Source organism: Pocillopora verrucosa, chromosome 14, assembly GCF_036669915.1.
Source record: "Pocillopora verrucosa isolate sample1 chromosome 14, ASM3666991v2, whole genome shotgun sequence".
In the NCBI taxonomy this organism is placed as follows: Eukaryota; Metazoa; Cnidaria; class Anthozoa; order Scleractinia; family Pocilloporidae; genus Pocillopora; species Pocillopora verrucosa.
Genome location: NC_089325.1, coordinates 21,509,791 through 21,528,393, shown reverse-complemented (window position 1 = coordinate 21,528,393; position 18,603 = coordinate 21,509,791). Strand labels below are relative to the sequence as shown.

At 37.6% G+C, this 18,603-nt stretch overlaps 1 protein-coding gene across 1 annotated transcript; it reads right to left on the bottom strand.

Moving 5' to 3' along the window:
• Positions 1-664: 664 nt before the first annotated feature.
• On the bottom strand, positions 665-18,319 carry LOC131795903 (ubiquitin-like modifier-activating enzyme 1). Its single transcript, XM_059113506.2, has 35 exons — positions 18,035-18,319; positions 17,837-17,904; positions 16,274-16,359; positions 15,755-15,837; positions 15,037-15,171; positions 14,398-14,504; positions 13,740-13,830; positions 13,111-13,194; positions 12,822-12,870; positions 12,270-12,367; positions 11,910-12,002; positions 11,525-11,578; positions 11,298-11,360; positions 10,749-10,859; positions 10,290-10,391; positions 10,093-10,173; positions 9,512-9,667; positions 9,076-9,172; positions 8,611-8,679; positions 8,282-8,364; positions 8,077-8,190; positions 7,245-7,309; positions 6,537-6,585; positions 5,918-6,064; positions 5,434-5,508; positions 4,981-5,044; positions 4,561-4,632; positions 4,408-4,464; positions 3,767-3,858; positions 3,465-3,557; positions 3,043-3,129; positions 2,848-2,952; positions 2,448-2,549; positions 1,280-1,380; positions 665-1,004 (listed from the first exon to the last, which is right to left on the bottom strand). The coding sequence occupies exons 1-35, from the start codon at positions 18,152-18,154 to the stop codon at positions 869-871; spliced, it is 3,189 nt and encodes a 1,062-aa protein (XP_058969489.2). The 5' UTR covers positions 18,155-18,319; the 3' UTR covers positions 665-868.
• Positions 18,320-18,603: the final 284 nt, after the last annotated feature.

The window sequence follows — 18,603 nt, the reverse complement described above, 5'->3', positions numbered from 1 at the left end:
AATGTAACTTAACACCCTCCAAAGAGCAGCTGAGAAAGTTATAAGAGGTGACGGCGAACAAAGATAATTCACCCGACCAAGTGGTTGTTAAATTTGCGGTTGGCAGTTAGCCCGCAAAAATGTTTTGCAGCAGTTGTTAGTGTTCTGATGTCAGTTTTGCGCACACGGAAGGCTAGAAACGAAAAAAAAAAAAAAAAAAGGACATCCGACTTGAAAATAATTTTCCTCATTAATACACCATTAGCAACGATCACTCAAACCTGACCGTAGGATTTTACCCATTTTGCTCCCATATTCATCGAACATTCCCAGTTTTATTGCTTAGTTTTCTCGAGTAAAATTCACGAAGCTTTTCTCTGTGGTTGTCTGAATGAGAGAGAGGGAGGCTGAAGAATAAATCCATACAGCTTAGGATTGGCTCTGGACTGGACTAGCTCGAGTCGAGTCTGAATGGATTGAACCCTTTCTTTGACAGATGCGGGAATGCTCCGATGCAGGGTTGGAGGCTACTTGCGTTCATGGCATTTACATTTTTTTTTAAGTTCACTTCACCGTAGTATTATAATCGAATCCCAGCTCTTCTGTCTGTTATTAACAGAACAAAAACACTCCAGGGTAGGCTCTGACTTCGCCGTTTCGAAGGTATCTTAGGAAACAGCCATCATTACTATTTACGTCGTTTTCTTTATTAAATGAGACTGCTTTCACACATCTGGTGCTAACAAACTCAACCGAAAAAAGTTTTCAGATCTAGTACAATATTGCTAACGTCGGGCTACTAGCCTCGTTTGGATACATTTCATCTAATTATCTACTGTTCTTTTCAAGTAGGCGACTGGGAACTAGATTTAGGTGTTCAGATGTGAGTCTACCGGAAGCGATAGCGCACATACGGGACCTCGACATCTTCTCCATCTTTATCGTTACAGCACAGCTCGAGCACCAGGGCCTTAACGTGAGGTTTAATTCGCTTCTTGGATACCTTTTCAACCGCTTCAGAAACTCTGTTCACGAGGGAAAACACGCGAGAAAAAATTATTAAAAAGTTTATCAAACTAAAAAGTAAAGCGCATATATTGTTTCAGTTACAAAACTGAATTAGGAGATTTCAAAATGTAAATAAAAAACGGAAATGCTGGAATCGTGAAATAGGCTCAGGTGATTACAAGAAAAAAAATACTGCGTACTGGTGAGAACCGAATGTTGGCGCACGTCTTAAATGATATTGTAACTTATTTCCACATTAGAAAACAACAAAAGAAAACCAAAGGTGACATACTTAGTTTGTAGTCTTTCCTTCAATTTGGCAGGAGGCATGAAGAACGAGTAAAGCATACAAACGCCTTGTGAAAGCATCGTTACTTCGAGTTGATGCTCGTTCTGTTAAGAGTGAAAAGTATAAAAACAATTGTTCGTCGATCAACAATGTAAAGATAACACTCATCAACGGACCATCTAGGTGGACAGTTGGTATTCCTATGAATAAAAGCTGCCCCATCGACAAACTATTTCAGAATGACAGGGTAATTTAGTGTCATCAACTGAGTTGATAACGTCAATCGCTCTGGCGATGGGTTAACGCTCGAAATGTTAGCCTTTAAACTCTTTACGGTGGCCAATTCACGTAATCAATTCAGATGATCATACCACGTTACCCTGTTATACTCTCCCACCGGCGCAGCACCACAGTTTCTTTAGAAAGACCCAAGACCCCCTTTATTCACGAATGAACCCTTTTTATTCGAGGGTCTTAAAATTAAAACTAGAGTTATATTGCAAAGGAAAGTACTAGTTATGTCATAATGAACTAAGAGAAAATCAATTTTATCAACATCAAGGGAGGGTAAACTCATGTGACTAAGTTGCAAGTTGGTATCTGATTTGGCGTGGCAGAACTAGCCTGTGGGAAGGCAATTTGACAGCTAGAAAATTGTAGAGGCAGTCACGAAGGCGATGAAACGTACATTACACTTTACTAGTGCTATTCTCCTTCACAGCCGTTCTATGGCATGTCACGTAATACTTCCCTAATAACGCTTCCCAATAAAACGATGAGAACTGGAAACTACTTTTGCGCGTGCGCCGTTTCGAACAGTAGTGCCCAATTTTCTGATCTGCGCGCCTACTGCGCAGCAATAGGGCAAGTGTGTCTCCGATCGGTAAATAAAAACGCGGAACACCGACTGATCAGAGCACGTTGTAAGAGTTTCAGAGCCGAGGGAATATAAAGGTAGAACTACTTATGGTCACATGAATCTGCGCGGAAAATGTTTTTGTTTGGAAGTAAAGTTCACTCTTAACTTTAGCTCAGTAGTTCATAATGAGCCATACACAGCTCTTTGATACCCAAAATACATTGCAAATTTTGAAGGTCGAAAATCGTCCACTGAAAAAAACCAGACAATCAAAACGATGTTTTTTGTACAGATGGGTCTTTCAAAATATACCTGGAAGAGGTCAAAAAGTTCCTGCAGGGTCATCTCACTTCCGTCTTCCTTGCGTCCGTTAACCTCAAATCGATCCCAGAGTGTAAACTCGTTTTCGTAATACTGTAAAGATAGAGTGCAAGGCTTAGAACGCTTTTCAAAAAAAGCATCGTACCAAAGTAACCACCACGGCCAATAGCAAGAAAGTTAAATAAGAACTCCATGAATCAGTTCACTTGAGAACTTTGACCTCTGTTGGCAGGCGGTAAGGTTTGCTTTCTGTTACGTTTTTGCTCGTTTGTTTGTTTGTTATTTTAGAAGGGTCTTGCGTTAAACTTTCCTAGTTAATTTTTTTTTTAACGTTGAGCCCGCTCAATTTGATGCTGGCGTGCATTGGTCGGAAAAAGTATAGAAGTCTTACCTTGTTTTTCGGTGCAGTGATTGGTTCTGAAAAGCCAAAGAATGGCAAAGCAAGATTGATGAATCCGTTTTTGAAGGTCTCCAGTTTCTTATTTCCCTGAACGATCTAAAATTCCAACAAAAGAAATCAATAAAGTATTTCAATTCTTATCTTGCACCAGGTTAGAGCTCAGGACAGACGAGATCTCTTACTTACCTTGAACAGCTCCAGTGAGACCAGAGCGCTGACCAAGGCAGTTGTAGTGGCAATAGCTGGGATGATCTTACCGGCAATCAACTTACTCTGTGAAGAGGGAACAGAAGGTATGACAATTGACCTTTCCCCGTGAAATGGAGTTTCTGACGCGACGAGACTTTGATACGCCCTGAACCACGATTTTTTATTGTTCCGTAACACTCTTTTTTAACAAATCACATATTAGTGGAAGAAATGTTTACTAAAGATATCATTATTAGAGGTGAAATTCTGTACAAGCGGTATCACGTCTCGGACACGTGTCAAATGGTTAGCGCTAAGGAAAAGAACTTCTAACTCCAAACAAGTCTGTTGTGATAAAGTTACTTTCTGTGAAACATGATTAGCACCACCCTTTAATCATCGTCACCGTCTGTGTGTACCTTGTGTCTGTCAGCTGGTGGGATTTCGTAGTTAGCTGCTCTCAAGTTGGATGCTGCCACAATGAAATCCATATGGAAGTTCGTGTCATCATCCTGCAAATGTCAATTTAAAATTGAATCAGGTGACGATTTCAAACACCAATTCGCTTCAAACAGCTTCCTCGTAAACAGCAGAAGAAAGAAGCCGAAGAAGCTTACAGCAACTCTTATTTAGGAGAATAACGGCACTCGTGGAGTTGACAAGTTCTGAATCTCAAGTCGACGAAAGCCTTTTTCAATGATTTCAATAACAAATAACAAACCTTTTCAAAGTCAACAGGATTCATCTTAAAACTTGGCATCTGCTCCTTTACGGCAAGAACTGCAGCTTTTGTCACTTCAAGGATGTCTTGATCTGTGAAGAAGTGATATATGAGCGGATGAATCTTTCAGCCTCCTTTAATTCTTACTTATTAAATTATTTGCGATAGTTGGGCCCAGTTCAGCTTTCAAGCTGGTTTAAATGGGGACCTGAATAGACAATATCAAGACTACACCACAACACCGAGAGCTACGCCCCCCACTCTTTGCGAGAAGTGCTTCGGTTCTTTAACGTCCCCTGTAAACCAAAACGGTGAAAATTCTGGGGATGGGGCCTACGGTTTACCGTCCTTATCCGAGAAGAATAGAATATCTAACCATTTGCGAACATCATAGCAAAGGCAGAATATTCTCCTCAATTATTTTAAGACTATGAGTGTTGATCTAGTGGAGAACTCGACCCTCGACTTTCCACACAACAGTTCGGCGCTCTACAACATGAACTAACCAGGCGTGGTTACCCCATCCCGATCACGACCCATATCGAAAATTCGTCACTTGAAGTAAAAGTTTTCGCAGAAAGAAAGTATATGGTCCCAATAGCAGGGACTCAAAACTTGAAAATAAAACAAAAACAACTCACCAACAGACCCAGAGTTCTCCTGAGCTGCTTCCTCGTCAGTTACCGAAATTTTCACACCTTTCAGAAAGAATACGAGAGGATCACAACAAATCAGGAAAGAAAAATGAACTGACCCAAAAGTTAAAAACAAACCAACCCACCCTGAAAACTAACCTGATTTCGGTTCAAAGGTTGGCACTTTGACCGTCTTAAGAGAATCAAGTACGAGTTTTTGGTCTCGTGAACCTTAAAAAACAAACGAAACGTGTTACTATCAAACGTATAAATTCATAGTTTTGACATACAGTAACTAGACCACCTTGGAGAAGAGAAAAAAAAAATGCCACTCAACCTCTAGCCAAACAACGGCAATGACAACAAAATTAAAAATATGAACAACAACAAACAAAAGAACTCTAACTTAAAAAAAGGAACTAAAACCAATGCACGGTAAAGCTAAGCAAGAAACAAATAAAAAGACACACAGAAGACAGAAGAAAGAAGACAATAGGGCGACAGTTTGCAGCGATCGTGTGACTCCCAGAAACGAATTTTCGCGAGCTTCACATGTTTTCGTGAACATAACGAGTTTACCTTTGATTCCAAACATGAATGCTCTCAAGTTCGCCGCAGCCACGACGTAGTCCATGTGTGTTTTCTAAACATTAAAAACAATGGTACGTGTAAACAATTATCGAAGAGCACACAGTTAAGAAGCCTTTTTTCTCTGCCTTTTCGAAGCTCTCTAACTGCAGAGAAAAGAAGTAGCGAAACAAAGCGGATATGGAAATCAGTCTTCTCTTCATTCCTCTCTCTCTCTCTCTCTCTCTCTCTCTCTCTTAGATACTCTCCATTATCCTTGTGAGGATAATTCATTTTTTCTTTTTTCGAGTATTTTAAATCATTTAATCGCCTTACTCCTAAGATTTACTGGGTCTTCATCTATCACACTCCCAAAAAAACCTTTCCTTAATAAAAATTATTCACTCATTGACACCCTTAAAGACAATATCTTAAAATAAAAAAACAAAATTCCCCTGAACTCACATCACGCGGATCAAATTCCAGTGGATGAGGACATCGCTTGGGACCGGACCAAAATGGCTGTCCTGAACTTGTCAACTGTTATGAAACAAGAACAGGCACATCAAAATGGTTTGGAAACTCAAATGACTGAAACCATTGCTGTGCAACAGTTTGTCTACCCTGACAAACTATCCTTTCAGGTTTTTTTTCCGGGAATGCACTTTAATTTTCATGATTGAAAGAAAAAGACCTGGCCACAGCGATAATGTTGGATTATCTGAAGAAGATTCATCGAGTTTTGATCACCAGATTAGATGGGTTTTATCAAACATCCGTTACATCCCTGGATTATGTCATTGGAAAATTCGAGCTTAACAGAATAAATTATTTCAATTGTAATGTTTGATCTTTCCCAGGATTCCAGTTACACAAATATTTAGTCCTACTCAATAAACTTTAAAAGTGCTAAGAGCGAGAAATAAGAAAGATTAAAAACTGTACTTACCTGGTCGGGAGGGAAATTGTACAGGAGTTGTTTGATCGTGTTGACATAATTTTCCTGGAATTGTAACCTGGCCCATCTCACACAGTCTGCAAAGTCAACTGGCCTCTCGCTAACTAAACATTTCTTGATGCTGTCATAGATTTCAGTCTAAGAAATAAATAGGAAACAAAGGGCAAATGAATAACTGAAAACTAAGAAATGGGATTATCGGCCACACACCAACTCTCCGTTCAGGAGGATTAGCAGGTAAGGTGAAGTCAATACTTGAGACACGTGATTCATCCCGTTTGGACAAGGAGTATTACTACTCCTCCCAGATAGGATACCACCCCTCCCCCCACCACCAGAAATTCAGATTTCCCCGACAGCTTACACTCCTGAGTGGAAAAGGGTACTGCAAGCATGAAATGTTTTGCCAAGGAACACAACTCATTAACCCAGCCAAGCCTCGATAGCATGCTGACCGTTAGGACATTGGGATGCGCAGAGGCATACCAGCCGTGTACCATGAAAAGTCAGCGCGTTTACCATCTTTCTCGCTCAATAAATCAAGGTCCTATACTTTTTATTCCTTTTTTTTCTTTATCTCAGTGAAGGACAGTGTTCTTTAATAACTCACCGCCTGCATCCCAGGAAGTTTGTCTGTTCTCTCACCAAATTTGGGGTCACTACACATTGAAGATATAAAACAGTAAGTGCCAGGCAGTAGATTGGTGATTATAATAATTCTTAATGTAACTAGCACACAAATATAAACCCTCTCTCCTCCCTTCCTGGCCATGACCATGAATTGAAGGTGAGATTATAAACTCTCTCTTCTACTTCTCTCTATCTAGTTCTTGTGATTTAAAAAGATCACACATTCGTATAGTTGAAAAGGGATAACGTTTTCACCATACAAAGAGAATAGTTGTATCTGTCGTGGATCGTAGATGTCGATAATTGTGAAAGTGGTTATGTTGAAGAGCAACTTGTTTGAAGAAAGGCCTGAACAGCAGCAAAAAGCGAGCAGATTGATCGAGATTAGTCGAGGGTGGGGCAGGTGTTAGCGAGGGAGGGGAGAGGATAGTCCTAAAAGAGACTGTTGAAGGTGACAATAAATAACGTTTCGAAAACCCGAGTGGAATTTATCAACAGATCGATCAGAAGACTCTGATGATGTTTTCCATTCAAGATTTTTGAGACGTTAGCCACAATAACCAAATTGTTTGAGGGACTTCCTTCTCACGAACGATCAAAATACACAGTCGACACTAATGTTGTCATGTTACAGGATTGCGACCATGAAATTTTCCTGTTCAAGACTTTGGTTGAGTTTGCCTCTCACCTCAAAAACTGGTTGACATTCTCCACTGGAATAGTGAATAGTCCTTCAAACGCATCTCTTGCCCACTGCAAGAAAGAAGTGAAATGAACTTAGACTAAACGAAATGCATCGTACGGCATGAATCACGGGAACTTTATATCAGAACTGTAAAGATGTGAAATAGCCTTAGGCAAAAAAATTGCATCTTTTAAAAGGGATTCAATGAAATGTGGAAATACTTCATTCGACCCTCAAACTCCCAAGGCCGGTTAATTAACAAAGTTTGGCCGCTGTTTAACAAAACCGCGTTCTGAGCCATCTTCAATTTAGTACAACACTCATTTCTGTGAACAGTGCCAAGAGGGCCGAAACAGTGGAAGAACATCTAATTAAATCAACCCTACTATAGTGAAAGCCTGAAGCCCACTGCTTGCGTAAAACCGCGGTTTGGGTTAGACCTCGCATAAATAACCGGCCCCTACTATCTGCCCTTCATCTCTTTTAATTCTGGCTCAGATATTTAGAATCAAACTAACCGTTACCCCCTCGATGGTATTTTTCTTTCTTCTCGTCTACTTTTTGCTTGAAACCATTTTGACATTTTGAAGGGAAAAATTCATTTCTGGTCCAACTTAGAGTGAAAACGGTAACTCATCGAATAGACCTTATAAAAAAAACTGCTGTCTCAAACATCAATCGTGTTACTGTTATTTACAGTAAATTTAAAGAAAGAGTTGCTGGGACACTGCTGAAGGAGATCAGTGTTGCTATACCAGTTGAATTAGTGTCAATTTGATATACCAGTAAAATAAGTTTTAGAACATTTGAATCTTTCAAAAGATTCCCAATTTACCTGTAAAGTGTGTTCAATAGCATTTGGAAAATTTTTCAGCGTACAGATAGGAATGGATTTCTCTGGGGGATCTTGAGAGGAGCTGTAAGATTCTGTCACAAATGGCAGCACAACCTAAAAACAAGGACAGGTTGAAGGATTTTCTTGTAAGGGGTAAAAACAATACAAACGAGACCGTGAACTCCCTCCGGATCTGATACAGTACCTGAACATTTCCCTTTGTCCCGAGAGTTCCTGATTCCAAGAGTGGTTTGTGGTAGTAAACACATCTCCTGTCCATGTACATTCCTGAACAGAGAATAAAATTTCATCAACCGTACCGTTTATACTTTTTTTTAATAGCTAAAAGTGCTAAGAAAAGCAATTCCATATTTTCTTTATTAAACCGTTGACTCGCATTAAACACCATTACCGGTGTAAGAGAACGAAGTGGAAGATGAATGAGGCAGGCGTTAAAGAAAGCTGCGCTTACCTCTAAGTTGTCAAAATTCACACGAGTTATGTAGAATTAAACGTAAGAGACACGACACTTACTAGCATCAATGTTGTCCAAGGCATTTGCAACACCATCAAGTGCCTCAAAGAAATCGTCATGGTATATTTCTTATACAGTTAAGGAGATAATGTTTTCACAAACGAAATCATCGAAATTCTACAGGCTCACCGCGCAATCATCATAGGAAACTCTGAAAAGCAAATTGTAACCAGTTTTCAGCTGAAAAATTTGGTTCTCATCTGTTGGCTGTACTCTCTTCACTAACTCGTTTCTCTACTTACTTGCATTCCTAGATTGTGCAAGGGTAATTGGGAATGCATATCAGTACTCTTAGTTATCTTCATTGATACCGGGAGATTGTGCCAATTTTGAATTCTTGACTGATACGCAGCCAAGCAGTTAAAGGTAGCTAACAAGGTTTGTATAACATTTTCTGTTGAAAACTGTAGGGACTGACACAAATCCTACAAAATGAAGAATTTACTCAGCAGCGTAAAGGATACTTTCTGTTTCTGGTCCAACTCTGTTCTGGTGTGCTGTAATGTTAAGTTCAGGGTTCATCACCTTCACTGCTTTGGCTGCAACTTCTGATTTCATTTTCTGGCCAGAAACAATTTTCAAAAAAATGACAAAATTCAATCTTCAATTAAAACAATACTTTTTTATAAAAAAGTAAAATTAAAAAAATTGCGGACATTGGACACTGTTTGAGAAACAGTTGTGACAAAAACTTCCAGCAAATCATGTTTTCCATGCCGACAGTTTGTTGACAATTTTCCATATTCCTGGGCAAGGAAAAGCACTCTAAGAGATACATGCATCACATAATGATTCCTGTCAGGCCTTCATATCTAATCAGATCTAGCGCTCAATACTGATGCACTAGACACAAACTGCCCAAAAGGTAACAAGTTAATGTAACCGAGTGTTAAAGCGTACCTGGACGTCAGCCGGTCTGAACAGGAACTGCCTATTCAGGTTTGATTTCTCAATGGTGTCCATATCTGTGACAAACAAGTGTCCTGAAGTACTGCAAGACAATCCTATCATAGCAAAGTTTTTAAGATGTTCACATCCTATAGCACCAGCTCCAACCTACAAGGAGAAAGAAATGCAAGAAAAGATTTAAAAAGACAAAGATGCATTTTGATTACTGCTAAATTTACATTTAGAGAGATGACAGTTAAGTTTTATCAACACTTCACTGTAACAACCCACTCTTACTTTTAAAGATAATTGCCCGATGAATTAAATTACACAAAGATAGATCATTTACCAGGTATGTACTCATTTTCAGTACTTAATTTTGACAACTTTCCGAGGACTTAAATTGATTTTTCCAGGACTTCAAATTTCACTTTAAACCTTTCCAGGACCTGTAGTCTTTTTCTAGTCTTGGAAAATGTCCAGAAAAAATTCCAGGACTTTCCAGGTTTTCCAGAACCCATACAAATTCTGGATTTACTGTACTTAATGAATCATAAATATTTATTTTAGCATAATAATGACTCAACACTTACAATGAAGAACTTCTGATCTGACAACTTCTTTTGGAAGTCACTTCCAAAAACAGCAATCTGACCATCGTATCTTGATCCAGTCTAAGGAAAAAATAACATTCACCAAAGCAATAATTATGTACAATAGTCTCAAGTAAAGGTATTACACCCCTGACCAGTCCATAAATATTGACTGTAATGTATTTTGATCAACTTACTGGTTGGCATGAAGCTTCAGAAATGTCTCCTTCCTCTGGCAAGCACTCCAGACTGTCAAAGTAGAGTAGCTGAAAGATTGGGTTGAATTTTCCACTGCAAGCCTAAAAAGAGTCAGAGTTAAGAGAGTCACCTCAAGAAGTAGAAGAGTTTTACTCAATTTCTATGACCTATTAATCAATTACAATAAAACTGCACAGAACAAAAAGGATTGTTTCTTTGTGAAAAGTAGGTCTGATCATGAGCATGGCATTATGCTAGCGCATCTTCACTGACAATCAGCAGTTCATATGATATTTCCCTGCATTTCAAACTCAAAAGTGTTCATATGATCATCACCAAGAAAAAAAATGGAAATGAAAGAAAAACCTCTCTGCACACTATTCTTTAGTTAAAAAAAAATTCAAGAAAAAAAAATTCATTTTAGACTACAAGACAGACATGCTACTGTATTTTTATACCTTCATCACTTCTTGTGCAGTAATTCCTCCAATAACTCCCTGCATAGGACAGATGTCACCTCTGGCATTATACGCCAACTGTGTCAACAAACCCTCATCAACATCATCCACCTGAATGATACAAAAGAACACAATGCAAGGAGAAAAAAAAGATGAATGAATTGAGTGACATAATAATTAAACTTCATGCATATCTAATATAAAATTAGTGAGGTTTAATCACTGAATGATTTCACAACTGATATTATTTAGTAATACAAATACAATTTAGCTAACACTGCTTTCTATTAAGACCAATCATTGGAATCTTAGCCAGCAACCCAAAATGAAATTTCCAATTTCCTTTTTTTCCGCTTGCAGTATGATGAAATAAATCAATCCCCAAAGTAATTAATAGAAATTATTTTCACGCGATAATTTTGTGCAACTCTGTTTTAAAATAAAAGTATTAACAGCTTCATAGTACAGTTATTGATATATGACTAAATACTTGATTAATCTAACCAACAAATGGGTAAATCTACTCAGGGCAGAAGCAGTATTCCTCACCTGTGAACATATCTTCTCCGAGTTAAGCTTCTTGGCCAGTGCAACAAACTTTTCTGCATCTTCCTTCATTAAAGAAAGGATGGAATTCATGTTTTGGGTTTTACAGCCTTCCAATAACAAAAATAAGTTTTAAAAGATAGAGAGACATTAATAGGAAAATGCAAATGTTCTATACAAATTAGAAAAATTATATACTTACTGCTAAATATAGTTTAAAAAATATATACCTTGCTTCTTGGTCTTGGAAGAGTGCCATATTCATTTCGATATTTGTGCAGGGCCTTGGAAGTAAGATCAAAGTTAAAAAATTCTAGTTTGCTGCATAATCACTTCTTACAAATTAATACTGAGTATTACTGAGTATTAAAGTATTACATGCACATTTACCTCTGAGTCAAGCCTTAAGGTCACAAGACTAAATCATTGCTAATCGAAAAAGCTCTTGACTGTTTGAAAAAAATCTCAGTGTAAATACCAAAGGAAATTTATAGAGAACAGTGTGGAGAAAATACACACTGATGTTTAAGTGGAAAGGGTAAAGTAAATGTAAAGTACTACATCTCACAAAATAAGGAAATGTTAAAAAAAAGCTACAATCAATAACAAACTCACAACATATCCAAGGTGAAGCTGAGCAGGTCGTTCCATTTTTGCAAAGTCTGTCAGTACAAACTCCGGCTCCATAAGAGACTGTCTAAATGATTTCTTTTTTAAAAAAAAAGAAGAGTCTTATTTAACACTGAGGTAATGAGGCATCCCTTGAACTTGATATGTTCACTGCTTTTAAAAATCATTTTAGATCATTTAAAAGATCAAAACAGCTTAAATTTTCTAGGTCTCCAAAGAACCCAATAGAAACACAATAGAAAGAGATGAAAAGACAGATAGTGACATTACATGTAATGCATACCAATAATTACACAACACTTTGCAGTTAACAAAGACTGTTAACAATGTCATTAAGATACTCACAAATTTGACTACTTTTGGCATTTTCACTTGGGTGACAATGCCACCACGAACATAATCTGATAAGCCACTGGTATCACCAATACTAAACGTGTAAGGACCTGAAGGGTAATAAAATGAGACATCAAATGAATTTTCTTGTGATTAACAACCACAAGAAATATAAAAATAAAACAGGACTCATTGGTTAACAGCTCCATTTGTACACATGAATGCACATAGGACTGATACTAATTCAGTGATGCACTCAGATTAGTATAATGAAATAACAATCTACTGTTTGGCAGAAGTTTACCATTCTGGCCCCTGTTGTGTGATGCTTGGATAAGGCTATCCACTGGATAAATCTCTATCTGGTGGATAATGCAGTACATTTTGCAAACTCTTATCTGCTAAATAGCAATTTATTCATTGGATAGCCTGGGTTATCTGGACTTTATACAACTGGGCTCTGGGGATTATTTGATCAAGTTCCAATTATATCATCACCTTACTAAGGATTGTTTTATTTAGAATTGCACTAAGCTTTCAATTAAAGAAGAAAGAATTTCTCACCTAAAACTTTAATTTTTCTTGGTTCACATTGATTCAATTCAGTCATCCCCTTGGAAAAAAAAAAAAGCAGCACATGACTATTATAAAATGTGCACTCTCTACAAGTCCTAGATATGCAGTGTATCTTAAAGATGTTTGTTCAAGGATATTTACTGTACAATGTGACCCTTGTCTTGCATGCTTGTGGTTAGGCTATTGCTTCACCCTTAAAACTATAAGTAATAAGCCTAATTTGTCAAAAATCTCTTGTACAGTAAATTAATGATTCTACAATCTTGTTATCCATTACCTGAACTTCAGAGAATGTGACATAGTCATCAGATTCATATCCATGTCTTTGTTCATCCAAACAAGTCACAACACCATCAGTGTCCTAAAAAATGACATATATTTATTAATAAGGGATTTTTTTAAATTCATTTACATAATTTAGCTCATGCATTCTGATCCCCCATGTGATGGTAATCCTGAGGTCTACTGTTGCTAGCTATGAGTAATGTTTCCACAACCTCAGCAGAGGCCACCATCAGAGTCAAGTGGAAATTTATTGTCAGTCAAATATACATACACCACTAGCAACAACAGCCCTTCTCAAGACAACTGACCCTCCCTGTCACAATCACACTACAAAATCTTACTGCAAAATACCCCCAGGTTCAAACCATTTACAGTATTATTCATACCCAACTAAGTTACTTTATCAATGTTCAGTAAATTGACTACTCATGTCTAAGATTTTTATTGTTTGTTAATCAGTTCAACATTGCTCAGATTACTTTTCCAATAGTCTTTAAAAGTGGAAGACCTACATGTAGTAGGGAGAAACTTGATCATGCAATACACTCCTTGAAAGCCAACTCAACAAATCAATGTCCTTGCAGCTCATTTCTTATATTCTTTATGCAGGATTTGTGTTACCTTTGAAACTGAAGAAATCATATTACTAATTGGCTGCTCCCCATTTGTATCCACTACTGTGAAATTCTCACCAAAGTCACAAAAGATTTGACTGAAATAAAAATGGAAAAGAAATTGGCACTTCATCATAACCAAAACAAAATGCAGTTTAAAAATAGTTAAATTATATTTCACATAATTTAAGACTAGGAGCAAATATGGTCAGTAGAGTTTGTGGGCGTTTGATTCATGTCTCATAGGGGGCTCATAGGGGGCTGGATTGCAGGTTGGGCAGGCCAGTTGGGTGTTCTTGCACCTTGGAGTGCAACTGCACTTACAGCCCCCAGGCCCCTCAAGCACCTACACATAGCCTCCATTTGCAACATGGGCATTAATTCTGTTTTACAACCTCCAGTGCTCTATGTTCAATGCATACTTTCTGAAATTTAATTCAGTTATGTAAAAACATTTCTTTTGGGTAAATGGGATACTGCATGGTCTATTCTAAATAATCCCACAAAAATTTATCAGGTTTCCCTGATAGTGTCCTGACACCCATTTTCTTTCTGAGGCAAAAATAAGTTCTCAGAGCAAAGTACCATGTGTAATGCCTTTAAACATATCATTTACTCTGGAATAGATTTCATTGTTACTATTTTGTTAATAACAAGATACTAACCCAAACAATCCTCTTGTGTCAGCAATTATAAACTTAATTCCTCTTGCATGACAAAAGTCTCCAACCCAAAGTTGTTCTTCAAGAGGAGATTGTGTCAGCACTATGACCTAGACAAAAACATCACCTGGTAAGAGCTTTAATTACTGCAGTTAAAAACAGAGTCTTCAAAAGCTAAGAAAACATAACTGTGGCCAAATTGAAGATCTGGACTTGTTTAAAGATTGCAAAATCAAGAGTTCAACTTTATAAAAATTAATAAAAAGCACCATTTGAGAGATTAGTGGTGAGTTCATGCAGATGTATGAAAATTCAGCAAAGTGCTCATAACAAAAGGGCACAGTGAACCAACTTAAGTGACAATGAACACGTGTTGTCTTACATAATGAAATGATCATTGTAGAATTGTCACACATAATTAAAAAGAATAAATTATTTCCTAGAAATAAAACCAACACACAATATGACACTCATATTCGCACAAATGCAACAAATCATGCAAAATCTTGGCAAAGACCTAATTGCATTGGCATACAACAATATCTACTCTTATGTATCTTAATGCATGCAATTGTACGGAAACCAAATCCTCAATAACTGTATAGGACTATATATTGGCCTCACTTTTTATGATAAACAAACCTGAAATTTTCCTAAGAATTCTTCTGTCAGTTGCTCAGTAAAAACAGACATGTTCACGTAGCTATTGAGCTCTGAAATTCTGCTCAAAGACACTTCCGCTCTATTCTTGCCGATGTCCTCAGCTTGAAGAAAGAACTTCATTGCACCATAGGAAAAACACATACCAATCAATTTAATAATACTTTTAAATCTTTGTCTTCAGAGTGTGTTAAGATTGACAGCTGTCATGCTGTCAAGTAATTTTATTGGATTTTACAAAAAGAACAAGGTTTTAGCTTTAAAATTTTTCCACAAATTCTGTTCACCGTTTCTTATCAGTTTTTTCTCAGTTTTTCACCTTGTATTGTATTGTCTTATGGTTTAGGCTAAGTTAGCATTTGAGTCAAGTAGCCAATCTAGCCAGAGCTTTTTCCAGTTTCCATAGCATGAAGCAACTTGGAATATTAATACTCCCTTCTGGATGGGGATGCCAGTCCATTGCAAGATTAATCCCCCTTACTTCCCTGCAATTTTTGCTGGTACCCAATTATACTCCTGAGTGGAGGAGAGGCACTGTGAGAATAAAGTGTTTTGCGCAAGAAAAAAAAGCACAATGACTTGTTAAGTCTTGAACCCAGGCCTCTGGATGAGCAGTCTAGCACATTAAGCTCTTAGCCACCATGTACCGCAAGGATGATTAATCAGTAAATGTTAGAGGTAAGATAAGAGGGTTTTTTACCTGAGAAGACAAGTCTGACATTTCCACATTCCCTGAATCATGAAGAGTAACTGACTTCACACCACCCAGTACAACATTCTTAGCTGCAGATAACCAAATGGAAAAAATCACTGCTAATAACAATATATCACTTAAATATACTTATGCTGTCAGTTAAGGTTCATATATTTCCTTGTGATGAAATTTTTCAGACCAGTTTTTTTTTTTTTTACTCTGCTATATTTATAAAATCGTAACATGAAACAAAAGAACACAAGACACTCACACCTGATTTTAAAAATTCAAACAAAGTTTAAATTTGAACCCTAACACATAACTGTATTTACTTTATTGTACATTTAAATCTATCATAACAGTTAAAAGACAAATTCTGCCGCAGTTTGGCTCACTACACAATTCACCATTAACACAATACCATTAAATGAGGTTGCAATATTCTGGAAAGGCACATCAATGCCAACATGATATATTTGCATAGGGTTTCAATACATCAGGACTGCGACATAATGAATATCTTACCTATTTCCACTCCAAGACCTTTAAGACCTGAGATAAGAATATTAGAAGTGGCCATCTTTTTCATGGCTTCATGGCCAAGAACATATCTGAAAAAAAAAAAGGCCTAATCAATTGATTGATTCTAAGTCCTGTAAGTGGTAGATATATATCCTCTAGAGTGAGAAAACCATTGTCCCATGGTCTTGGCAATGATGTTACCTCTCTAACTCATGACCAGCCAATATGATCACACCAGCTTCTGTTAATCAGTTCTCTTTGATTTTTCACTGACTTACCTATATATGCCCATTTTTGCTTAAACCAGACTATGTCTTAAGTATTAAGTATGAGTTAAGTGTTAAGCGGGGATAATTTTTTAAAACCTGTGGAACTGTGTTGGTAGGAGGTATAACAATTTGTACAAGATAATGTGGTTTATCACCTTTGTTGATGATGAAAATTGGCCACCATAAAAAGGTTTTTAAAGCTGAGGTTTTGAGCATTAGCCCTTCATCTCAGTGATTTCCTCTGACAAAAGATAAACCCTTAAAACGTCAGTTTTAGAAACCTTTTACGTGGCCCACACTGAATTTTCAGCTAAGTTGACAGAACCAATTCATCTTTTAACCCTTTAACTCCCATAGGTGACCAAGACAGAATTTCTCCTCACAATATCAATACAATATCAACCAGATAAGTGATGAGAATAAAGGAAATATCAATTTGGGGATAATTAATTGATTCCATACTAAATTCTCTGAACTAACGTTATAAGAAGTATATGGTTGACAGTAAGGAGAATGACAAATTTGATCTGGGAGTATAAGGGTTAACCAAGTAAACTGCGAATCAGAAAGGTTTACAAAGACTGGGACATGCTAGATGATGACAAGATGCTTTGTCAAGTTGAGAGGACCAGGAGCAGCAGTGATCTACAAAGATTGCAACAATGAAATGAGTTGAACTGCCTTGTTTGAGAAGCATTGCACAGAACAAAGGAATCGGCTTTGTTGTCTCGTGCATGATAACCTGGGCTTAATGGTTGTAATTTGCGCACATGGCTCACACTATGAAGTGAAAGGGGCTAAACTTCAGAATACCCCGCAACTCTGGTCCGCCTCACTTACATGTGTCGGGAGGCTTTGAAGATCGAGGCATAACACAATAGACGCTATTCTTATTCAATGACATGTAAATGAGTTGCGGGGTATTCTGAAGTTGCTCCGTGAAAGGTTCTAAACTTCCTGATTCTTACCATACCAGGAGGCAAAGTTACACGCATATCACGCTGATTAACAAATAGTAAAAGTGGAAGCACACATGCATCAATTCCAAAAAAATTTAATCAAGTCACATGCGCAAAATTAAGTCTAATTTTTTAACAATAATTTCAAGGCATCAAGAACTAAAATGACCAACAAAGGCACAGTGGCTGAGAAATTGGGAAAGGTACAGTTAGCACGTACGCGTACAGTTAAAGGAATTAGCAACATCGACATCTGCCTTTCCTGTGTGAAATTAGCCATATCATCAGAAGGATGATGTATTCAAACGTGGAAGCACAGACTAGAGGTTCATACTCACAGTTGACGGGAGTAAAGTCCCTCATCGATCTGCATTTGCCCATCCATATTCTCGTCTGACCTTGAGGTCTGCAAGTTAATTGAAACTGAAGTCATTCCGGGCAAAAAACACTCATAGCGCCTTTAAACACTGTGCACGCGGATCTCAGCGAAAACCGAAAAATGCAGATAAAAAAGTTTGGACTAAACTATAAACCACCTGATCTCCTGAGTGATTTTCGTGAGACACAGAGTTTGTTTCACCGTCCGAATTTGAAATTTTCCTTCTTTTCGCTGCTGGAGGCGTTGGGACCGTCTCCTGATCACAATTTGATGACATCTACTGCACTCATCAAACTAAATGGCAGTTCTTTCGTTATTGTTTTCTAGTCTTGTGACGTGTAGCTTTTTATGTTCTATTTTCACTTTAGTACAAGCCGAAAAATGCCGGAAAAGTTCGCCAAGAAACTGACGTTTTCCAACGTGACTCACCCGAAATTGAAAGAATAGCTCTTACTTTGTAGCCAGGCCTTATGTAAGCTGTGGGACCACGCCATATTTTGAAGCTAATGACTTATTTGGCGACCATAGCGCTGACAAGGAGCCAAAATGACCCTGGGCTCGAGATTGGAAAATGATGTCACAAGAAAATGGCCTTTCTCGCGTTCTCTCAATATTTTCGTCTCTCTTTTTTTTTTTTAGAAGAAAAATCTTATGCTTTCTGAAAGGGAAAATCTGTATTAAATCGTCTTTGAACGGTACATTTATCAGACCTCAAAATTTGAGCGG